Below are 25,429 nucleotides of genomic sequence, written 5' to 3'. Positions count from 1 at the left end.
CATTTCTGTTTAAAAGTGAAGCCGACCTTTAAAGGGATCAGTGCAAGCTTGGTCTTTGTAAGCTGGCTTTCCCACGTCCTGTGTTGCAGTGAAACAGGACTCAAATAAAAATGCGTTGCGAACGGGTCCCGATAACGCTATCGTGTTCCACTCTTAAAGGCGAATCTTAAGGTGGCGGTCCCACTCCGGCGGCACGAGCCCCCCCGTTTTCAGTACTTCTACTTGGGATATAAAGTTGTCGTATGTACCATAAAAAAAGCTTAATTCTTGTAGATTCTAACTGTATATAATATAAAGAAATCGATTAATGTGAGTTAGAAATAAATGCTCAAGAACAAGCATGAGATACATGGTTTTGCGAACTGTGTCTAAGTTGTGACCATATTTAGAAGAAACTACCGCATTTACTGCATTGCGACTTGCGCTGTAGCTTTAGGACATATTCATCTATTTCCTAGACGCAGCAAAATAATTTAGAATGTTTACTTTATTTATAATTCGCTTTTGAAAATTGCCAAATATTGCACATTTCTGTTGTAAACAGCCCGGCAGCTACACGCTCAACGAAGCTAAATTTTGGGCTTATTAGAGTTCAAGGAATTTCCATATAGGACGCAAAATTTCATTCATGTACCTTTATTAGTTTTCCTAATAATGTGGCCGAAATTAAGCAATGTTAAGAATTGTGGTTTTACTTTTGCCCATTTTTGCGGGAAGGTACTAAAGCTACGAAGCTGCAGTTTAAAACTAATAAAGGTACATGAATGAAATTTTGCGTATTAAATGGAAATTCCTTGACCTCTAATTTATCCAAAATTTAGCTTCCTTGAGCGTGTAGTTGCCGGGCTGTTTAGAACAGAAGTTTGCAATATTTGGCCATTTTCAAAAGCAAATTATAAATAAAGTAAAAATTCAAAATTATTTTGCTGCGTGTAGGAAACAGATAAATATGCCCTAAAGCTACAGCGCAAGCCGCAATGCAGTAAATGCGGTAGTTTCTTCTAAATGTGGTCACAACTGAGACGCAGTTCGCAAAAACCATGTATCTCATGCTTGTTCTTTAACATTTATTTCTAAATCACATTAATCAATTTCTTTATATTACATATAGTTGGAATCTACAAGAATTAAGCTTTTTTATGGCATATACGACAACTTTATATCCTAAGTAGGAGAGCCGCCACGGTTGCTCCAAAAGTACTGAAAATGGGGGGATCGTGCCGCCGGAGTGGGAGCGCCATCTTAAGCGTCCTCCAATTTTTGCCGGTCTTCAGCTCGTGCCCGTCGCTTGCCGATGACTTCGGAGTCGTTCGACTCGCGCTCGGCCTGCTGCCGCTTGCGTCGCTGCTCCGTCCTTCTCGCTCGGCTTCTCGATCGCCAGACGAACCGGGTACATCCATTGCCCACACAGAGCCCGTAGTAACTGCCAGAGGAGGTGAACCCAGTGCGCCTCCGTCTACCCTCCTCCACCCCCCCCCCCTCCTCCGCGCGCGTTTCCATCCTTTCCCAACGTGCGCTCCTCCTCTCCACCTCCAGGAACCCTCCTCCTCCGGCACTCGCTTGCCACCCCCAGCTCGGTGGCCTCCGATTTAATCTCGCCACTTTAACAGACGGGACATGTACGCTTGCACGTAAAAGTAGAAACAGTTCGTGCATACGCGAATGCTAACCTTCATCATGCGCTGCTCCTTGGTCTGCAGACGTGGACGAGTGTGAAATGTGGAAAGGTCGGGGCAGCCTCTGTATCGGCACTTGCGTCAACGAGCCGGGATCCTACTCGTGCACGTGTCCTGAAGGCTATGTGCTCAACAATGACAAGAGGACTTGCCAAGGTACTTAACGAGTGCTCATACAATGCTATGTGTATTTTCCCCTTTTGGGCTACACGTGTTATCACTTTTATTCATTAGTCATGTTTTGACATAATGGTATGCGCAGGCGCAGTCGACTGGGAAATATTTGTCTCCTTAGTTGTAGTATGGCTTCCGCTCCTGTTCTGTTTATGAGCTGTGCTACTAGTTATAAACTTAAACGTTACGGGATGCTGTGCCCTTTTTTGTACATTCTGGTATAGGTGACACGAATACGACACGGTTCTGTCTTTTCGCAGTGTTGTTCGAACAATTAGTCACTGCAAGAGCCACACAGCTCCAGTATATTGTTAACCACATTTAACGCTATTTTGACTCAGCTTTAGCAATCATTGTGTCAATTTTCCCAAGAACCTTCTGAAATTTCTGGGAAGATCTGAGAAACTTTTAAGACATTCTGCTAATGGGGTATGCCAGTTAAATTTTTATTTAGCGGACTAACGCGCACCTCTCCAAGTAACAGCCGCACTGACGTTCTGTTTTGTCGAAGGCTGCCGCAAGACCAACCACCGGCTGCGCCGACAGCGTCTTGAAGTGCGAATGCAGAAGCTCCAGTCTACTGAGGTGTGGGGCATCTTGAAAACATGGAGTGACCCGCGCAGTCTATCAAAGCAGCGTCACTGCTGTCGGATGTAGACGGTGGAATCGTTAGATTGTCATACATACTCCGTTTGTTGTGGCCATGACGTCACTAACGGGAATGTGAGCGTCTGTTATCGCTGTAAATCGTGATTTGGCGTGTTAGTGCCAGTGTAATCCATGATCTTCAGTGCTGCCTCACTATAGACCTTTTCACTGATTACAAAGATAGGCCCTGCACGTCTTCCGGTTTTGCCCACTGACGTAGCTGTTAAATGTAACTGGCAAAGAAGCACCCATGCGTTAAAACATACCAGACTGATAAGGCACGTGACCGGAAGTTTCTTGGAGGCGGCACGCTCGGTGCTGTGATCGCGAGCACGAAACCGTCTATAGGAGACAACAATGAAAGAGACAAGGTTTGATCGTCTTTTTCTTGTCTTTTGCAATGTTGGCACTTAAGGTAATTAAACACAAAGTGGTATTCTAATTCGTGATGTTACGGTGTGGTTACCGTCTTCAATCTGTGCAGACATCGACGAATGCGAGCGTGGTGATATCTGTCGGGGTGAGAACGAGGTGTGCCTGAACACTCGCGGCGGCTACCGATGCAACAAGCTGGACTGTCCACCCGGATACTTCAGGGACGCCGACCACAAAACGTAGGACTCGTTAAACCTTATCACACGCAAGCACACAACCCTCCAGAGAAAAAACGCAACCCGAATGATGTGTCGCGCACACATGTCACTCAAATAATCGCTATGGGACGTATACGAGTTTTTGGAAGCCCTACCCCTGAACCAGCTTATCGACAATGGCCTTGTAGAAATATTGGCTTCGGGCTGAGGTTCCCCTGTTCGCCCTCGGTTGGTCGCTTCAAGATTTCATCTTCCCGTCACCCATATGTCTTCTATGGGCCGCTGCATAAAGTTTCATAATTATTGCAGGAAACTGTATGGGCCACTAAGTTCGTTGATAACAGCTGCTCCTCCAAGCACGGGAATCTCCTATGAAAAGAGTTTCACACAATAATTACTATAGAGAGAATGGTGTCTACGGGAGCTGCAAAAGCGCGGCTAGAGCGACCTAGCTCACTCTAGCCAGGCGGTTCAGCCTTCATGATGGTTAGTACATGGGTTTACCTAGACTTTGTCTTTTTGGCTGTAAATAGCTTTGTGACTTTGCAAACGGATCATGTTAGAGGAATTAGTGCGTTATAAGTATTTAAATAAAAAAATTACCGCATATCCACGAAGTGAATGATGATGAGTGAGCGAAGCACCGGGGGATCATTCGGTTAACCGTGAATCCCCCGACGCCGGCAAGCGGTCCCAGAGGCGGCGAGAGCGCGGGAAGTGGCGGCAAAACGCCGGAAGCGTTCTTTACCTGAGGTTGCTGGCGCCGATGCTCGGTTCAAGCGCGAGCTTCGCGAGCCCTCAGCTCCGAGTCCGCTTGCCGGCGTTGCTGTACTGCAGCAGCTTTGCGAGCCCTCGAGTCCGCTTGCAGCAGTTGAGCCGCCACTCTCGCCTTTTCATCGATAGCGGGCGCGCCGTTATCAGAAGCGACCGTTATCATCCATGGCTGAAGCGAGAAAGAGAGCGTGCTTCGGGAACGAACGCCCTTGTGCACCGCAGCGCCCCTAGCTGACTGCGACGGACCAGAGCTACGGACGACCAGAGCTACGGACCGCAAACCAGAGCTACGGACGACGGACGACGAGATGGGGCAAGGCTCGGCCCTAAGGTGCTTCGCCCCTAATATTATTAAAATCGTCCGACGGCAGGATTTGAACACAATACCTCTAGCATAGAAGTCCGATATAGACACCATTACCCCACGGACGCATGCATCGACAACGGCATCAAACGCGCTTATGAATTTCTCGCGGGAAAGCCAGCGCGTTGAGACACTTGGTGCGTTTCTATTTGGCCACCTCGACAGGACCCCGTGTCGCACCAAATTCGGCGTCGGCATTGGCACCCGCGGCCGAGAAAATCACCCCCAACCACGTTTAGCCACACCATTCTATCATTAATGTTGCTCATACCTTGTCCTGCATTCTTGGCAAAGCTATTCCTCGGAGTTTTGAGAATGACAATCCACAAACAAATGACATGAAACAAAACACCCACAGCACATTCCTTTTATGTTAAATCTTCTCAGACTGAAATATTAAAAGTGAGGAACAAATACGGAAACCTAAAAATGATGTAATTTCTTTGGCGCGGTTGTGCACTATCTCCGGGATCGGCCCACGCAAGAGGCCGCGTTTCCACCAGAAAGCTCGCCTACCTGCATAGCGTTCGCCGCCAGTGTTTGCCAGCAACAAAAGCTGCAGTCGTCGGGAACCAAGAGTAGCAGTCAGGGATCTTTGAATTCTATCGCGTTCCACTCTCCAAAGCGAAGCTTAAGCGTTCTCCCAATTTTTTATAGTAGCGATTGTGCGTGTTCGCAGTCTTCTGTGCTTAGAAAAGTATAGATTGCTCTGAAATTTAGGACAATGAAGGCAGATAAAGTGTGATAGACAAAGCCACAAGAACGTCTACATCCGCAAATACGAAGGTAAGACAAATCCATGTTCTACCCGAGGAGGTTAAAGAGAGAGAGAGAGAGAGAAAGACGTTTATTAAATCATAAAAAAATAGAAAATTGTACCTGTATGAAAAGGCAACCCCAGTGGTTTTTCCGGTGAGGTGTCTAGATTAAGTTAATGGTTTCGCTTCTTATAAGGTAGGTGAGCAAGCTGTCATATATAGCTTTGCGGTGTTGAGGGGTCCCTCTAGGAAGGATCCAGTCATTGAGTGTGACGACTGAACTCTGCAGCCCAGCAAGGCAGATTCTTCGCAGTGAGGCTAGGCCAGGACATGTCCATAGCAAGTGGTGTGCTGTGGCTAACGCGAATACAAGGAAGCTTTTTTTTCCAGGGGGGGGGGGGGGGGGAGGGAACGCGAGCAGCGCACACATCCTAGCACCATGAGTTTGTTGACTTGCTCGTTTTGTCCTTGCGAATTGCTTGCTTGCTTGCTTGCTTGCCTTCAAAAGTGGCTCGCACCCACTATGGGGGATTGGCCAAGAATCGGGTGATTGAAGGAAAACAATTATCGGAGTCTAATAATTCAGGGCGAGGCGTCTTTCTTTTTTAAATCAATTTTGCAAAGGCATGAGGAGGTTAAAGAAAAACTGCTGAAGGTGGAAGCTCCGGTAGCTTCATACCAGGAGAGGTGACGCCAATGCTTGCCCCTCCTTCACCTCTGAAATAGAGCCTTCACAGATGATGTGCGCTTACAGAGTAAGTGATTTGGCTCTGTTATTGTAATGCTATGGTAATTAGAAAATAAAAGCTGGTTGTTCCGAACGAAAATAGTAACTTCTTCTGAATATTGATGACGTTCTCCCCAATAAAATTTGCCAGGATCTTCAGATTTCACTCTAATACCAGTAATACAGAGATAAACCTACATAAGTACTATCTGTTAACTCCGGGGAAGTGTGCGAAAAGCGCTTCTTCGTCATTTTTATTGTCGACTTATGGTTTTGTCATGTCCCTCCTAAGATGGCTGCGGTGCGGCTTCACAATGGTGACATTATTTCCACCCCAGCAGTTTTATTGCGATAGCAATTATATGGACACTTCAACCGGATTTCTGCCGTCGACGTCGCCGTCGTCGTCGCCGTCGCCGTCGCCGTGAGGTTCCGTATGATAAAATCTTCACCGCGCGCCGTATGCCCCAGCGGAAGCGTGCGGGGACGCCCGCTATCACGGAGAGCGAACGCACTCAATCTCCCACGCGCAAGCAAGGAAGCGGAAAGCCAGCGCCGGAGGGAGCAGGGGGGGGGGGCACTTCTCTGCCAACAACCGCGCTCGTCGCTCGTCCGCACAGTCTCTTATCTCTCCCACGCGCAAGCAAGGAAGCGGGAAGCCAGCGCCGGAGGGAGCTGGGGGGGGGGGGGGGGGGGGGCGCTCTTCTACTCTGCCAACAACCGCGCTCGTCTCACCCGCACCGTCTCTTATCTCCCCACGGCTCTGACCTTTATGCGCCGTGCATTCGCCGCTCAGTTTCCGTTGAAGCGATAGACCGCACTTACCTTCGCCGCTGCGGCGTATATATGCGCTTGCTGCCAGCGTTTTGACAGTCGTTGTCTGCAGTCATTCAGTGTGATCTATTTATGTTTGTTTGTGCGCGCTTGTTCATTCAGTTAGTAATAGTCGGGCCACATTTTTCAACGCACGCTACACATGTAATGCTGCCCGGATCGGCAGTGCAGCGCTACAGGTGTGTCGCTTCGCACGCGCTGCCCACGGGAAGCGCTTCTCATCAACACCACCGTTTCACACGCGCCTTCTCGTGGTCATCGAGTCTCTCTTCATGTCGGTCTACTTACGCCGCAGCACACCTGCTTACATAATCAGCTCATGTTTACTATAATTTATATTGCTACCAAAGCCGCTCACCTTACATCGTATGACATTGCTGTGTTGTTATCGCAATCATTGCTTCGCCCTTAGGGCGAAACTGTGACATTTTTTCTTTAACCTCATCCGTACTACCCATCATTCCCATTGTGGTTATGATGATTTATAGACAACCACTTTGAAACGGGGAGGTGACAAATAGCCACATAGCCTGCCTGAGTTACTCAGGTATGCTATACATGCTTTTCATTCTAGCATTTTATTGCGATAGCAATTATATGGACACTTCAACCGGATTTCTGCCGTCGTCGTCGCCGTCGCCGTCAGGTTCCGTATAGATTCCAAGGGCGATAAAATCGTCGCCGTGCTCCGTATGCGCGAGCGAAAGCGCGCGGGGGACGCGCGCTATCACGGAGAGCCAACGCATGGCGGAAAGCAAACGCGACCGTCGCGCGAAAGGCCGTGGGGGTATGGGGGGGGGGAGGGAGGCGGGGCGACGCTGTGCTACGGCACCAAATGCGTATCTTGCAACCGAGCGCAAGGGGAACTGGCAACGCAATCTCCCACGCGAAAGCAAAAAAGCGGGAAGGCAGCGCGGGAGGGAGGGGGGGAGCAGCTTCTACTCTGCCAACAAATACGCTTGCACTGGCTGTGGTGGCGGTCGCCCGCACCGTCTCATATTTCCACACGGATCTGACCTTTGTATGCGCTGTGCATTCGCCGTTCAGTTTCCGTTGAAGCGATAGACCGCACGATTCTTCGCCCGCTGTAGCGGCTGCGCTTGCTGCCAGCGTTTTGACAGTCGTTGTCTGCGGTCATTCAGTGTGATCTATTCATGTTTCCTTGTGCGCGATGACACCACGCTTGTCAATTCAGTTAGAAAGCGAATGTGTCCAAGTTTATGCAGCCGATAAAACTACTATCCCTACTCCGAATAGCTCTCTACCAATTTGGTATCGCAATTGATGCTTCGCCTTTCGGGCGAAACTGCGACATTTTTGTATACATCTCTTTCATCTTTTTTCTCTCCCTTAAAATTTATTCAGCTTGCTTGTACCGCTACCTGTCTGTAACGGATTCGGTCGTATCAATCTCTTGCCTGCTTTTATTGCGATAGCAATTATATGGACACTTCAACCGGATTTCTGCCGTCGGCGTCGCCGTCGCCGTCGCCGTGAGGTTCCGTATAGATAAAATCTTCACCGCGCGCCGTATGCCCCAGCGGAAGCGTGCGGGGACGCGCGCTATCACGGAGAGCGAACGCACTCATTCTCCCACGCGCAAGCAAGGAAGCGGAAAGCCAGCGCCGGAGGGAGCAGGGGGGGGGGGGGGGGGCGCACTTCTCCTCTGCCAACAACCGCGCTCGTCTCACCCGCACTGTCTCTTATCTCCCCACGGCTCTGACCTTTATGCGCCGTGCATTCGCCGCTCAGTTTCCGTTGACGCGATAGACCGCACGTACCTTCGCGGCTGCGGCGTATATATGCGCTTGCTGCCAGCGTTTTGACAGTCGTTGTCTGCAGTCATTCAGTGTGATCTATTCATGTTTGTTTGTGCGCGCTCACACCACGATTGTTCATTCAGTTAGTAATAGTCGGGCCACATTTTCCAACGCACGCTACACATGTAATGCTGCCCGGATCGGCAGTGCAGCGCTACAGGTGTGTCGCTTCGCACGCGCTGCCCACGGGAAGCGCTTCTCATCAACACCACCGTTTCACACGCGCCTTCTCGTGGTCATCGAGTCTCTCTTCATGTCGGTCTACTTACGCCGCAGCACACCTGCTTACATAATCAGCTCATGTTTACTACAATTTATATTGCTACCAAAGCCGCTCACCTTACATCGTATGACATTGCTGTGTTGCTATCGCAATCATTGCTTCGCCCTTAGGGCGAAACTGTGACATTTTTTTTTCACCACCACTACTCTAAACGTCTCTTGCTTATCTCGACTGCTGACTGGTTGATGCTTCCGTCCGCTTTAAATCCAAGCGCTTCTATATAGAAGGTTTACCCCTCCCTCCCGGGAGGGAGGGGAGGTGACGTCTATAGCTTTGGTACCAAATGTGTAATTATATAAAAACGTTGCGAGGCGAAAAGGTGGTAAAGACTTCCGACGCTGCTCGACGAGTGTGCCGTTCTGATCTCGTCGAAAACCTCCGAGCCGCCCCCAGAGTCTCCGGCAACAGTTACCAACGCCGCGCGCGTTCGGTGCGAACGCGGACAAAACGCCGACAGCGTCGACAACAGTTGTGCGCGTTGCTGGTGCTGCTGCATATCCAAGTCTATGCAGCTGATAAAAGTACTATCCTTACTCCGTAGTCCGTATAGCTCTTACTAATTTGCTATCGCAATTGATGCTTCACCTTTCGGGTGAAACTGCAACATTTTTTGCTGCAGCATACACATGCCTCAGCCTGTTGCGAATATTTGCTCCGGTGTGTTTTTGGCCTTACGCAACGAGCTCGAACCTCGAATAGCAAGGCCCTTCCCTTCGTGTTATCGTACAGATTTTCCCTTCTATTTTCTTTTATTGCGATAGCAATTATATGGACACTCAAAAGCAGATTTCTGCCGTCGGCGTCGCGTCGCCGTCGCCGTCGCCGTGAGGTTCCGTATGACGTCAATGGGGATGAAATCGTGGCCGCGCGCTGCCGAACGCTGTATGTGCGAGTGAAAGGGCGCGAGGGACGCGCTCTTTCACGGGGAGTGAACGCACGGCGGAGAACAAACGCGCGTTCTGCGCCGTGCTTCCTTAAGGGCTGCAGAAGTAGGCGTCTCTTTCCTCCTTTACAATCACCATATATGTAGAGCAAACGCGCCTTCTTCCGATGCGCGAGAGGCCGTGGGGGAGGGGGGGGGAAGGGGCAGGGAAGGGAGGCGACGTTTAGCTGCGGCACCAAGTGCCTATTTATATGAGAGGCTCCGGCAACAGTCACCAACGCCGCACGCATTTTGAGCGAACGCGGGCAAAACGCCGACGGCGTCGACAACAGTTCTGCGCGTTGCCGGTGCTGCTGCATGTCCAAGTTTATACAGCTGATAAAGCTAATATCATTACTCCGTATAGCTCTCTACAAAGCTCCGTATAGCGCTATCGCAATTGATGCTTCACCTTTCAGGTGAAACTGCGACAACTTTTTTCTCATTCTTGTAAGTCTTCATGGTATTTTTCGTTTATATTCTTTGCATCCAATTCACTGTCTCTGTTTCTCTCACTTTGTTTTTGGGGATTCCTGTTGTCTATTTACACTTTCATTTCCCCTTTACTTGGTTGCCAACTTTCTTGACCTATTCCTCCATTCTGTGTCCACGATTTTGAGGTACAGATACTTGTGCACTTTAGCCGCCCATTTATTTTGATTCAGGTTTCTGCGTCTTTCTTCAAAACTAATTTTGTTCTGCTCTTCTCTGACTTCAAACGAGGCCCAACCCATGTCACCCTGCACTGGCTCATTTGTGATTTTGCCGTGCGCTCCCAAAGCCTATCGGCCTACAGATATATGGTCAACTTCCAAGCCCGACAAGACATCCGATTTTAAGATAGCATTTGCGCACGTTAGCGCTGTCCCCGTTACTCTTTTTCAGATTTCACGCACCACCTCATATTTCTTGTGGCCACAAAGTGCTCTATATGTTTTATTATTGCTGCGCTCCACTTCCCCTTTATTTTCAGTATATATTTGTGAGTGCTTGAGTAAGTCTTTCCTTCGTATATGTGGCTGAACGATTTCAGCGCCAGATTTATCTCGAGTATTTATTGTAGGAAACTCTATGCTCCTGCGGTCAACTATAGCAAAACTCACTGCAGCGTTTCAATGGCTTGCTTTGTACGGCTCAATCTTGCGTGACGCTGCAAGATTGCGCGTTTCCGTCCCAAAACCACGATTTCATTATGAGCCACGCCGTAGTGGCGGACTCCGGATTCATTTTGACCACCTCGGGTTCTTTAAAGTGCACCCAATGCATGGTACACGGGCGTTTTTGCATTTCGCCGCCATCTAAATGCGGCCGCCGCGGCAGGGATTTGATCCCGCGACCTCGTGCTTAGCAGCGCAAAGTCAGAGCCGCTAAGTCACCACCGCGGGTGGCACTGATATCGTGTAATTAATGCTTTCATGTTGCTCGTGGACACTGCGGTTGAAGCAGCAAAGCGTCTCGATTTGCTTGCATCAATTTAAACTTAACGGTGTGGCGCGGGCTAGGCATAAACAAGATATCGACGTTCATAAAATAACCTAACAAAAAATGTCGCAGTTTCGCCCGAAAGGCGAAGCATCGTTTGCGATAGCAAATTAGTAGAGAGCTATTCGGAGTAGGGATAGTAGTTTTATCGGCTGCATAAACTTGGACACATTGGCTTACTAACTGAATTAACAATCGTGGTGTCAGCGCCCACAAGCAAACATGAATAGATCACACCGAATGACCACAGCCAATGACTGTCAAAACGCTGGCAGCAAGCGCAGGTTCGCGCGGTCTATCGCTTCAACGGAAACTGAGCGGCGAATGCACAGCGCATACAAAGGTCAGAGCCGTGGGGAGATAAGAGACGCTGCGGGCGACGGGCACCGCCGGGCAAACTGCAAAGGAGAAGTTGTTGGCAGAGGAGAAGCTGCCCCCCCCCCCCCCTCTTCCCGTTTCTTGCTTTCGTGTGGGAGATTGAGGGGCAAGATACGCCTTTGGTGCCGGAGCACAGCGCCGCCCCGCATCCCTCCCTCCCATAGCCCCACCGCTTTTCGCGCGACGGTCGCGTTTGCTTTCCACCGTGCGTTCGCTCTCCGTGATAGCGCGCGGGGGGAGTTCGCCCTCCGTATAGCGCGCGTCCCCCGCGCGCTTTCGCTCGCGCATAGGGCGCGCGGCGACGCTTTTATCGTCCTTGGAATCTATACGGAACCTCACGGCGACGCCGACGGCAGAAATCCGGTTGAAGTGTCCATATAATTGCTATCGCAATAATAAAATACATCGGTGGTTGTGTTCTTACGGTTTCACTACGAAAACGCACGAAATCAGGCTAGACCTATATAAATTATCTTCTGGAACTCCCCCTGAATTTTCTTTGTTTAAAATGATGCTTTGTAGAAACAGAAAGTAAAAACCAAGCTTTTCTCGTTCATTTTAGGGCCCAAATTGAGGTGCGGGTAAATCTATTATGACGTCACAATTTTTACCATATTTTCGCGCGTTTTGGCCTTTGTGCTGGGTAAGTCTACAGAAATTGCCTGGACGAGGCTTAGTTATTTTGTTAATTATAATAGGCTAACCAGCACTGAGGCAGTGACTCAGTCTTTCACTTCACGTGTATTTCGTGTGAGAATTTCATCGTGATTTTCCAATCTTTTGGTTTTGCGAGACGTTTTGTGACATATACTGAATCTCTGCTTTCCTTGTTGTCTTTCTGCCGAGAGGTCGCATCTTCGGATGGCGACCACAGCCGTTGCAACAATGTTTAACACAACTGTGCCACTCTTCCAGCCTGAGGCGATGTGTGTGGGACACGATAAATTCGGCATCATCGCGCCCTCGTCGCTTTCAAGCTTCTCGTTCCCGAGCTTCGGCCCCAAACGAAACTTGCTTCTGTCGTCTTCATAAAGAATCACCGAGCAGTTCGATACAGCGAGAGAAAGACAACAGAGTGCGAGTCTGTTTATGGGAACCGATGAGTAAAGCTGCTCGGGGAAAACTACTCGAAAATCTGAAGGGCTCGGATGTTAGGATACCTAGTGAAATACAGACTTACTTGTGACCTTCACTCTACCTTTGCGACACCGTGTCTGATATGTTCAGCATCGCTCATGCTGTGCTTCTTTGTCGCACGCAGGCGCTGCAAGCGCGAGAAGCGTGACTGCGCCCCGGAGGACCAGGAGTGCCGGAAGGAGCCTTTGTCGCTATCCTTCAACTACTTCACGTTGCCGCACAACATGAAGATACCGCCGTCGGGTCACCAGGACTTCTTCACCATGCGGGGCCCACGCTTCAGTTTCTCCACCGTCCACTTTGAGCTCGAACTGGTCGAGGCACGCGCTTCCTCCAGGTATACGCCTAACCGTCGCTGCACAAACTCGCTGCAAGATGCAGGTTTCCTCAGAGGTCTGTGGCAGTCAGGTGGAAGTGCGATTTATTTGCCTCGTTTCTAATCCACTCTCCATTGTAACCCAGGAGTGCAAAATCGTCGCCACTGCGCGAGCGCTTCGAAGCTTCCTCATATGCAAAGCGTATCCTGCAACCTGCCGAGCCGTTTTCCAAGGTTGTTTCCGCTGTAATAAGCACTCAACACGCATAATGAGTGATCAACGAATGCTGCAGTCAAAACAACCGTGTCTGTCGTGCCGAGTATTCACGTATAGCGCTCAACCGCTATGATGAACTTTGACAGCCCAGGGAGGCTAGCCCTACACGCGCGTTTTCACGTTGCTCAGTTTTGCTGATTGCTGCTAACAACGGGTTGGCTGCCTTTGGCATTTCATTGGCATGTACCACTTCCGTCGTACTTAGGTGACCGCAAGGAATCTTCCAAAAGATGCAACCACTGTATATATATATATATATATATATATATATATATATATATATATATATATATATATATATATATAGGAAAATCAGAAGCACAACTTCGCGGTTATCTTAGGTTTAATATTTTCCCAACAGTTTCGGTCGGTGGACCGACCTTTTTCAAGGGATACAGGAAAATCTTGCAACAGTCTTTTTATATCTTCAGGCAGAGAAAGAAGGCACCAAAAAAAAAAAAAAAAAAGGGTGAGAAAGGAGAGATAGAGAGATATGTGACAAAGTTGAACATGCAAAAAAAAAAAAAAAAAGGATGGAGAGTTAAAGGAAAGACCCCAAGACCTGGTCGTGCCAGACAAAGCAGAGGGCAAGGTCTCTGTTAAGCGTGTTTCACATGCACAATTGACGGACACGCCTGTCATGTTAAGTTGAACATGCAAAAAAAAAAAAAAAGAAAAAGGAGGGAGAGTTAAAAGAAAGACACCAAGACCTGGTCGTGCCTGACAAAGCAAAGGGCAAGGTCGCTGTTAAACGTGTTTCACATGCACAATTGACGGACACGCCTGTCATGTTAAAAAAAAAAGAGAGAGAGAGAGAGAGAGAGTTAAAGGAAAGACACCAAGACCTGGTCGTGTCAGACGAAGCTTAGGGCAAGGTCGCTGTTAAGCGTCTTACACATGCACAATTGGCGGACACGCCTGTCATGTTAAGTTGAGCATGCAAAAAAAAAAAAGAAAAAAAAAGAAAAAAAGAAAAAAAAGAGGGAGAGTTAAAGGAAAGACACCAAGACCTGGTCGTGCCAGACAAAGTAAAGGGCGAAAGACGAGAAACACGAAAGAAGAAGGAATAACCTGCAAATGTAGTAACAGCGTGGCGAATTCAGCATGAAATTGAAAAGCAAGGGCAAAAGACGAGAAACACGAAATCAGAAGAAGCAGCCTGCAAATATGACAGTAACAGCGTGGCGAAATCAGCATGAAGTTGAAATTGAAAAGTAAGGGCAATACACGAGAAACACGAAACAAGAAGAAATAACCTGCAAATATAATATAAGCTTCCTGGTGACAATGGATGTAGTATCCCTATACACAAACATACCACAAGCAGAGGGCATTGGCGCGACAGTCAACGCTTACATGAACGCAAACACGCCTGTAAGTCTAGACGAGGACACGCTGTCAACGCTACTGCGGTTAGTACTAGGATACAATAACTTTGAATTTGACGAGAAACACTTCCTCCAGATAAACGGAACGGCAATGGGCACGAAGATGGCTCCTAATTATGCGAATATTTTTATGGCATCACTTGAAGAACCTTTTCTTGCGGCCAGACCTTTGAAGCCGCTCATCTACAAAAGGTTCTTAGACGACATATTCTTTATTTGGCACCACGACGAAGAAAGTCTCCTTAAATTTGTAGCAGATTTTAATTCAGTTCATCCGTCAATCGCTTTCACTTACAGCTATTCTAAATCAGCTGTAAACTTTCTTGATGTCACGGTACAAATTAAAGATAATCGCATATTCACAACCTTATATAAAAAGCCAACAGATCGCCACCAATATCTTCATTTCAAAAGTAGCCATCCACAACATTGCAAGAAAGCCATCCCGTATTCACAGGCCCACCGATACCGCCGCATCTGCTCTGACGAGAAAGACTTCCAATGTCATGCAAAGGAACTCAGAACGGCCCTGGTGGCGAAGCACTACCCGGAACGTATTGTTGATGATGCTATAAGCCGAGCACAAGCCTTAGACAGAAATGAAATTTTGACTGGCTCAAAGCCCCGCCATCCGAAAAACCAAACCAACCTTATCCTCACCTACTCATCTACATTACCGCACGTGAACAACATCCTAGCCAAACACTTTAATATCATTCAGCAGAGCACACGTTTGTCTTCAATTTTCACAAAGCCACCCCGAGTTGTCTATCACCGGGGAAGAAATCTAAGAGATATCCTCGTCAGAGCTAGGACAACCACGGTTCAAAACATAGAATCAGGCTGCAGACCTTGTGGTAAACCCCGCTGCAAGGTCTGTAAGCACATGACTTCAACCTGTCTTGCTAAGGCTACTTCCTCTGATTTCGCATTCAAAATTAAGGAACCTCTAAATTGTGACAGCAGCAATGTGATCTACATGCTCCATTGTGAAGTCTGCGACCAACAGTACATAGGCCAGACTGGAACCGCGTTCAGACTCCGTCTAAACAACCACAGAGCTCACACCCGCGCACTACCACATCTCCCATTCTCAAAACATATCAGTCTGCCTGAGCATTCATTTGATAAAATACGTGTCACTCTTCTCCAGTCAGGCTTCCGCTCTTCTCGTGAACGGGAACAAAGAGAGTCATATTTTATCCACAAATTTAGAACAATCACGCACGGCATAAATGAACACATGGGAAACCTCTCGTTTCTTTGTCCATAAGTTAAATTAGCTAAAATCAGAACTTAATCCCCGCATAGGCAAGCCGAACACGTGTGTGATGTCGAAAGAATGCCCACTACCCCAGTGGGGGAGCGGACCGAACCACCCACATTATTGTGCCTTGCTTTTTAATTTCATGCTTATTTTGCCACGCTGTTACTATTATATTTGCAGGTTATTTCTTCTTGTTTCGTGTTTCTCGTGTATTGCCCTTACTTTTCAATTTCAACTTCATGCTGATTTCGCCACGCTGTTACTGTCATATTTGCAGGCTGCTTCTTCTGATTTCGTGTTTCTCGTCTTTTGCCCTTGCTTTTCAATTTCATGCTGAATTCGCCACGCTGTTACTACATTTGCAGGTTATTCCTTCTTCTTTCGTGTTTCTCGTCTTTCGCCCTTTACTTTGTCTGGCACGACCAGGTCTTGGTGTCTTTCCTTTAACTCTCCCTCTTTTTTTTCTTTTTTTTTCTTTTTTTTCCTTTTTTTTTGCATGCTCAACTTAACATGACAGGCGTGTCCGCCAATTGTGCATGTGTAAGACGCTTAACAGCGACCTTGCCCTAAGCTTCGTCTGACACGACCAGGTCTTGGTGTCTTTCCTTTAACTCTCTCTCTCTCTCTCTCTCTTTTTTTTTTAACATGACAGGCGTGTCCGTCAATTGTGCATGTGAAACACGCTTAACAGCGACCTTGCCCTCTGCTTTGTCTGGCACGACCAGGTCTTGGGGTCTTTCCTTTAACTCTCCATCCTTTTTTTTTTTTTGCATGTTCAACTTTGTCACATATCTCTCTATCTCTCCTTTCTCACCCTTTTTTTTGGTGCCTTCTTTCTCTGCCTGAAGATCTAAAAAGACTGTTGCAAGATTTTCCTGTATCACTTGAAAAAGGTCGGTCCACCGACCGAAACTGTTGGGAAAATATTAAACCTAAGATAACCGCGAAGTTGTGCTTCTGATTTTCCTAAATACGCTTGGCCCATTGAAAAATCCAGTTACTACTATATATATATATATATATAAAGTGAGGGTATGCCGGGATCCGGTAGTGGAACAGGAACTTGTAGGTTGAGGATGCACTTACGAAAAAAAAAAAAGGTGCTTTATTTCCAATGATTTGGCCGGGGTCCGGCCTTCGTCAGGGAATACATGAAACGGTAAGGCGTTGTGCTTAAATACGTACACGGTATAGGGGACCCCCATGACCCATTGTTGCTGTAAGGTGCTTGAACACGTGACGAATCAACACAACACATGTCAAACGTGGTTAAAAAAATTCCTTACACCACGACATGATTGTACGGACAAGTTCGTACAGGTTCGTAGAGCAGCAAATGTAACATGTGTAATGCTGATTCTTCACGGGTTCAAGCACCTTACAGCAACAACGTGTCACGGGGGCCCCCTATGCCATGTAAAAAATTACAGCAGATAGGAATCATCACCTTATATAGTCACATAATCATGCGGTGCTAAAAAACCACAAGCTGCACACGTGTATATAAAATGAACGCGAGCGCTGTCTTCCGCCTTGCGGCAAAAAGCAGGATTATCCTGCTTCTGCAGCTTACTCCGATGAAGGCCGGTCCTCCGGCTGAAACGCCAGTAAAAAGATATGCCATAACGTTCGTCTCTTTTTTAAGTGTTATATATATATATATATATATATATATATATATATATATATATATATATATATATAGCGATGTAAGTTTCTCGAGTCACGTAACAGCGTAACAGCTCACACCAGAGTAAAGCTGTGCTGTAATGTTTCCTCCCGTGAAGTGCGGGATTCCAGCAATACTGCTAACATGGATTTACGCTTATGCGCTGACGCATTTTTCGCGCGCGCAGGGCCCACGGCGTCGAGGTGGCAACCAGGGAGCACTTCTTTTTGCGAAATACCGGTGTCAACGAGGCCATGGTGTCAATCGTGCGGCCGCTGCAGGGACCGCAGGACATTCAGCTGGAGCTTCGAACCAGCATCTACCACAACGGCCTGTACAGTGGCAGTGCGCTCGCAAAGATTTTCATCTACGTCACTGAGCATGAATTCTAGGGCTGAACTAGTTTCGCTAGCTGACATCTACCGAACCGCGTCGTTCTGCACGATCCTTTTTTTGTCAAGTCACTATTGACCGACAATGCACGCGGGGGGCTAAGTGCTGCGATGATGTAAACAAATATATTGATGTACTCAGATTCAGCCGTCGTCAAGTACCAAAGGAGCCGCATTTGTTCATTCTCGTTCATCTGTAATAATTAAACAGATTATTTGGTCACAAAATACTGAGCAGTGCCAACTAAGGACAGTGAAAGAAAACTGCGCTGACTAGCGTATTCAGCAAAACAAGAGTTGCGCTGGCTCACAACTTAGCTTCGACTAGGTTAGTTGTGAATCAGCACATGTCTTCTTTCACTGAACCCTGTGGCTTACGTTGTTCAGTTTTCTGTGAAACTGTACCAACGCTTCCATTTAGCGATTTTACTGAATGCAGTCTCCTTTGTTGTTTGCTGTGGCTGTGAACCCCACCCGCTCTGCTGTTCGCCAAGAAACATTCCGTAAGGCGGCGCCAACTGAGCGGTCTTCGCGATTACGTTCACTTGTCACAGATAGGGACAAATGTTTTCTTGTTTATTGTGCACGCACCGAAGGATCGTATACTGCCGCTTTATTTCACTGTTCAGATGCACACTTCCTGTTCACTGCTGTGGCGTTGGTCGGAGGGTTCTTCGAGGGCGTTTGGTCCTCATGCAACCATGAGCACGCATGGAAGATATCATGCCCCGTACTATGCGCAGAAGTACTGAACGCCATCCTTTGCCTTATGTCCCTCTTTGTAAATATTTCATTACAAATTCTCAGCTCGGCATACCGCCCGTTCTCTTGACCTTTTATGTGCGCTCTCTTTGGCACCATAGCGTAGCGTGGGAGTTTGATGCTCCTAGCTTCCGGAACTGATGTGGATGGCGGCTCCAGAAACATGTTAATAAAAGCGGTTAGTGTTAAGCCACACTTGGAGTTATTTAATTCTCGTGACTACATTGACAGCCCATAATATTTCTATAACTTGTCTGAACTGAACCTTTGTCATTAAAGATGAACATTTTCCAATAAAGTTTTCTAGACATTATATTCCATCTTCAGTGTGAGGACATGCTTGCTCAGAATCTCTTAAACTGTGTTCAGAAAATTTTTTCATACGTTATACGAAAAATTTCATACGTTATTTGCTTTCGGTGCAAACAGCCTTTTATGAACAGTCTCGGCCGATTGATCTGAAGAAAAAGGCATCAGCGACATGTCTCAACAATCTTCTCGCTCATGCGAGCCATTAGCAGCGTCTTGCATGGCGCAGTTTTGGATGATGTTGACTATGTGATGACAGGTGGCAGCAATCTTCGTAGGGGAATTGTAAGCCCGGGAGTTACTTCAACGGCATGCAGTATTCATGGTTGTGGTAACTGTGCTACCCGTGGTCTTTTACAAGCGCATGTTCTTGGTCCGGCTCTTAAATCCTGCCCTCATTAATACCAGGTGGTCGACACTAACCAGGAGCCTCCTATTACGGAGTCTCTTATAACCCACCGTTCAATTTCGTGATGCTGAACGTCATAATTGAATTTTTAATGTGGCAGTGGGCTTTTCAGATGGTGAGGCCGCACATGCGTCAAGTTTGAAACACGGTGTTTTTTTACATATTCAAGCAGACTTCTTCAAGCCATTAATCAAAATGGTTTTTTGGCTGTGCCCTTACCATCATGTAATTATGTTGAGTAAACTTAAATGAACTGCATTCTACTGCTGGCACCTACAAAATGGGCTGGGATTGGTTTCATGCGAAAATCCATCTGCTGCTGCCCATTTAATATTTTCCATTGACTGTTACGTGTTTCGTTACGTGACCCATTATTGGTTTCTGGTTGTGCCGTGTTTTTTAATGCGAAAGCATTATACGCCACATGAAGCGGAAAATCCGGCGTCCGGCGCTAACATCCGATGGTACCTAAGCCTACATGACAAAGTGATGACGTCAGGTTTCAATGTCAATGAAAATCCACCTGGCCAACACCCAAAAAAAATTTACTTTGCCCGATTCAAAAATTGAGTTGACCAATGTTCAAAACCGACCTGGCCAACTGTCAAAACTGTCTTGGCCCACCGCGAAAATTGATTTTGCCCAATTCTAAAATTGAGTTGACACATATTTAAAATCGACCTGGCCCAGTACCTAGATTGACTTGGCCCACCCACAAATTTGGGTGGCCTACCCCGCAAAAAATTTGACTTTGCGCAGTTCGAAAATTGAGTTGTCCCACGTTCAAAACCGACCTCACCCACTCCTAAAAAATTGATTTGGCCCACCCTCAGAATTGACTTTGCCCAATTCTAGCACATGACGTACTTCACGATCACGTCATGTGAAATAGTCACGTGACCAAGTAAGAACTTTAAGTTGCAAGGGCACATGGCCAAGTGATGACGACATGTGACATGGACGTCGAAATAGTATGGACGTCGATATAGTCGACACACCCAGAAAGCTGTCGCATTCAATGCACTTTAGTGCCTCTGTAAGTTTTTTTTTATTGCGATAGCAATTATATGGACACTTCAACCGGATTTCTGCCGTCGGCGTCGTCGTCGCCGTCGCCGTGAGGTTCCGTATAGATAAAATCTTCGCCGCGCGCCGTATGCCCCAGCGGAAGCGTGCGGGGACGCGCGCTATCACGGAGAGCGAACGCACTCAATAACCCACGCGCAAGCAAGGAAGCGGAAAGCCAGCGCCGGAGGGAGCAGGGGGGGGGGGGGGGGGGGGGCACTTCTCTGCCAACAACCGCGCTCGTCGCTCGTCCGCACAGTCTCTTATCTCTCCCACGCGCAAGCAAGGAAGCGGGAAGCCAGCGCCGGAAGGAGCGGGGGGGGGGGGGGGGGGGGGGGGCGCACTTCTACGCTGTTAACAACCGCGCTCGTCGTTCGTTCGACCGCACCGTCTCTTATCTCCACACGGCTCTGATCTTTATGCTCCCTGCATTCGCCGCTCAGTTTCCGTTGATGCAATAGTCCGCACGTACATACGCTCGCTGCCAGCGTTTTGACAGTCGTTGACTGCAGTCATTCAGTGTGATCTATTCATGTTTGTTTGTGCGCGCTCACACCACGCTTGTTCATTCAGTTCGTAATAGTCGGGCCACATTTTCCAACGCCCGTGTGCTTACGTTGTAGTGCACGTTAAAGAACCCCAGGTGGTCGAAATTATTCCGGAGCCCTCCACTACGGCGTGCCTCATAATCAGAACTGGTTTTGGCACGTAAAACCCCAGAAAGAAGAAAGAAGAAGACATTTTCCAACGCACGCTACACACGCAATGCTGCCCGGATCGGCAGTGCAGCGCTACAGGTGTGTCCCTTCGCACGCGCTGCCCACGGTAAGCGCTTCTCATCAACACCACCGTTTCACACGCGCCTTCTCGTGGTCATCGAGTCTCTCTTCATGTCGGTCTACTTACGCCACAGCACACCTGCTTACTTAATCAGCTCATGTTTACTACAATTCATATTGCTACCAAGGCCGCTCACCTTACTTCGTATGACATTGCTGTGTTGCTATCGCATTCATTGCTTCGCCCTTAGGGCGAAACTGTGACGTTTTTTTTTTTGTTTTATATCCCTGTCGACAAACACCGCGGCATTAAGTAAAGGCTTAGTGCAGACTTGTTCGTCATACTGTCGTAATTAAGTGAGATTCGTCGAAACGCTTCCTTGGCCAGCTTTGCCGTGCAAGCCTGGTGCTGAGTGAGTGAGTGAAATAACTTTTGTTAGAGGTCCGGCGAGAACGCGAACTCGTCGCGCACCCGGCTAGTCCCACGTCGGGACCCGGCAGGTCTAGCCCACCGGCACGGTCGCGGGCACGCCGGACAGCCAGGATTTGCTTGTCTAGAGCGGGGCTACGCATTAGCGAGTCCCACTCATCCTTGCTGAACTTGGGGTATCTCGACCCGCACTCCCAGAGCATGTGTGCTAGAGTGGAGGTCTGTCCGCAGGACGGGTAGGCGTCGTCGCGATATACGTCTGGGTAAAATTCGTGCAGAACTGCCAGACACGGATATGTGGTGCTGCGTATAGGCTCAGATATGGCGCCTTGAATTTAGAGCTATGCACAGTTTACGAAGCTCGTGACCTCCACATCTTCCAGTGCCACCTTACAGTTGTTTACCGCGCGCGAAAGCATTAATTAGCTGCATGCTATTAAAAAAAATTACGGGCAGCTTCACACTAGTGGTGCGAAGACTGGACAAACAGCGATGCTGGCGACCTCACCTAGCTTTATCTCGGTTCGGCCAACTTTTTGGGAGGTTATGCTTCGAGACTCGGCCACGTTTTGAGCAAGATCACCCCGGAATCATGGACAGCCCAGGGAGCAACAAACACTCGGTCATTCAAGTATCTGGATGCTTCTGGACTCTCAAACGTTTTTGCTTGGTTTCGCGGGCACGTAACCCTGGATCTTCTGCAAATCGTCGACGTTTCGCTGCCGCTTCGACGGCGCGATACTCGGGATTGGAGAGAAGTCGTCTCACAGGCTCTCGAGTAGCGGCGCGGCGGCTTTCGCGCCGCGCTTCCTCTACTTCGGGAGTGACGCTCTTCTTCGGCCGCCCAATCTTCGCGGCGATGTGCTCGGCGCGCAGACGGCGGGGCTTTTGTGTCGCCGCGGCGGCGACGTGGAGCTATATATCCTGTGGGTCAGCGCAGTGACGTCACGGCTTAGTTCTGCCTGTGCGCAGCCGCGGCAACCACTCCGTACGGCGCGGTGACGTCATGGCTCGGCAAAGCTAAGGCGAAGCGATGCGGCGCGCGCGATGACGTCACGGCTCACGCAGCTGTGGCGAGGCTCGACGCGGTCGGCGCAGCTGGGGTGAAGCGTTGCTAGGCGACGCATGGTGACGTCATCGCCAGGCGGAGGCTTTGCGGCGTACCCTCGACGGATCATCCTCGAGCTTAAACAGATTCGCTGTTTACAGGGGTATGTGCCATTGCGGTTGGACCCTTTCTGCACTACCTCCAGGATAGGCCCACATTTCGGGCGTACACCACCGGACTACCTCCAGCTTCAACACCTTCGCTGTTCAAATCCGCCTCCATTCCACCCTGTGAAAGTGGATGTGCAGCCAAGCTGGTGCGGACGTTAGACAAGTACCACCCCCCCCCCCCCTCCAACTGACGTCAGACAACGTTAGAAAACACTACCACCACAAGTGACGAACGTCATGCGCGCACCTACTTGGGCGGAAGTGCAGCATACATCCTCATTCTTCTAGGCCGTCCGCCAAGCGAAGGTGCCCTATTGAACTAAATAATGTTTAAAAGTAAATTGCGTCAGAAAATGCGTAAGTACGACAATCTGCGGACATGATAGCGTCGGATTGTTATTCGAATATGCGAGAAAACAAATCTGTTACGCGGCAACTGAGAGATAAAGCCCTTTTCCAGCTTCTGTTTCAGATCTGCCTGAATGGCCGCGGCTGCTGGATGGCGGTACCGCTAGCACAGGATACATCCTCATTCTTGTAGGTCGCCCGCCTAGCGCAAGTACGTTATTGAAGCAATTGAATTTCTCAAAGTAAAATGCGTCGCAAAATTCGAAAAACTACGGCTTACACACAACCTACAGGCATGATAGCATCGTATTGTAATTGGAATATACGAGAAAGCATGATTCTGTTACGCGGGAACTGAAACACAAACCCCTTTTCCAGCTGCTGCGTTTTGGGTAAGCACGCCACGAAAGATCCCGACCAACTAGATTAAAAAATGCTGTAGGTGACCTGGCGTAAATGAGTAGCATGTAAACTGAACGTAAACCGATGCCGCGATATGTCCCCAAAATAGCATGTCCCCAAATAAGCCCAGTTTAGAACGAACATGGAACAAAATATTGGGAAAGTTAGACACGTCCGTGACTGCGACCGCCCGGTGGTCGAGTGGCTTGAACCATTCAAGCCAGTTATGCAATGAAGGGAACGTTGTTGTAACTCCGGCACCTGTGTGTCTCTTGTTGTACTTCAGCGATCATTTAACGACTGGTAGCACAGAGTAACCTACGTTAATGTGTGAGTAATTGCGGAAACTTGAAATTATGGATCTTCGATTAGCGGTAGTCATGAAAGAAAGTGAAGGTCTTGGTGATGCCGCTTTGTCGCTGAGCGGGCAAAGTGGCCCGCATGTCCAGAATTTAACGCTATATAGTAATCTGCTTTAAAGAAATTGTTATATCGTACTTATCGATCTTTCTGGCATTGGCATTGAAGTAAATGATCTAAAGTTAATGCTGACGATAACTTGGTACATCTGCACAAAAACATTGAACACAGATACTGAAAATCTAGTAAAAGAAGTGCTTATAAGAAAATCATTGTTTATAGCACACCTAAGGTTGTTCAAAATGCTGCGGCCCCTCACTTCAACCGGCTTTTCTTGTGCGTCGAGAACATAAATTGATTGCGAGGAGAAAGCCTCGGCGTAGGCACGGTTCAATCGAGTTAACGCGAATCTACGTCACCGCATATGTAAGTACACTTGGTCGCAGTGGACTACGTTTTGAAAGTCCACTTTTGTTCACGCTTGCTTAAGGGTCTTGGTCCGTATTCACAAAAAGCTCGCACGCTAGAATTGTTCGCAAGAGCAAATTCCAGTTAATCTTGATGCTGGACATATTATAGTGAATGCGGCCGGCCAATGCCAGACAACACTTACGAACGATAACCTTAGCGAATTCGGCCCTTGGAAAATAGAAGAAAGCCTTTGAGACAGATCACGATGGTTAACATAGTTGACTGCCTTTGTGCTCCCTATAAGGAAAGACTTCACATCTTTGACCGATATATTCACCGATACCTACGTTTTGACAGCCGCTCTCACTACCTAGGTCTTCATGAAACGTTGTGTCCTTTTTAATCAAGAGGCATGAGGCACTTCGTCAGCGCTTTGAAATTGCTATGCGTATATAGTCGGGTGAAAGGTGAATGGGACCCTACACCGCAGAGCAAGTTCTCTATCTATGAGGCCATTCATATACCACCGTAATGGAAGTCTAGTTCAGCAGTCCCTGTCTAGATGCCTGAGAAAGGCAGAGGTGATGTTAAGACTTATCACCGTGAATTCTTTAACGTCGCATGATCTATGTCAGCCTCTTCTGGCGATTCGAGGAGTATCTCAAACTGCATGAGTGCATGACTCGTTATTCGAATGCTCGTTTGTTTTCGTTTTTATATTCACGTCAAGCGTATGTACATACAAGATCAGCACTTTTATGTTTATTCAAGCCGTCTAGAACTTTAGCCTAGCAGGGTTTATTAGAAAATGAGTTTTTCAGAGCAATTTCTTAAAACATGCGCAAAATGCTTGGGACCCTTTACCGAACTTGGTGAGGTGCCGGAATTTCAGCCCAGCCGTGGATGAGGACATTGGCGTCTTTGTGTTGATTGGGGGACGAACGGAAAAGGGGACGAAAGCTGCACAAGAGACACGGAAGTCTGTGCTTCAAACAAGCAGATCTTTATTTCGCCGTGCGGGTGCATGTACGAAGAAAAATAGACAGCGTGTTTCAAT

At 48.1% G+C, this 25,429-nt stretch overlaps 1 protein-coding gene across 5 annotated transcripts in view; it reads left to right on the top strand.

Moving 5' to 3' along the window:
- The window catches only part of LOC119460599 (fibulin-1-like), a 76,525-nt gene extending 57,564 nt beyond the window's left edge, over positions 1-18,961 (top strand). For all 5 annotated transcript variants that reach the window (XM_037721609.2, XM_037721607.2, XM_037721608.2 and 2 more), the window contains 4 exons: positions 1,701-1,832; positions 2,983-3,112; positions 12,695-12,907; positions 17,675-18,961. In XM_037721609.2, coding sequence (XP_037577537.1) covers positions 1,701-1,832; positions 2,983-3,112; positions 12,695-12,907; positions 17,675-17,879 — 680 coding nt within the window. In that variant the 3' untranslated portion in view covers positions 17,880-18,961. The remainder of the gene's footprint in view (positions 1-1,700; positions 1,833-2,982; positions 3,113-12,694; positions 12,908-17,674) is intronic.
- The last annotated feature ends 6,468 nt before the right edge of the window (positions 18,962-25,429 follow it).

Source organism: Dermacentor silvarum, chromosome 8, assembly GCF_013339745.2.
Source record: "Dermacentor silvarum isolate Dsil-2018 chromosome 8, BIME_Dsil_1.4, whole genome shotgun sequence".
In the NCBI taxonomy this organism is placed as follows: Eukaryota; Metazoa; Arthropoda; class Arachnida; order Ixodida; family Ixodidae; genus Dermacentor; species Dermacentor silvarum.
This window is presented reverse-complemented; position numbering and strand designations above follow the sequence as displayed.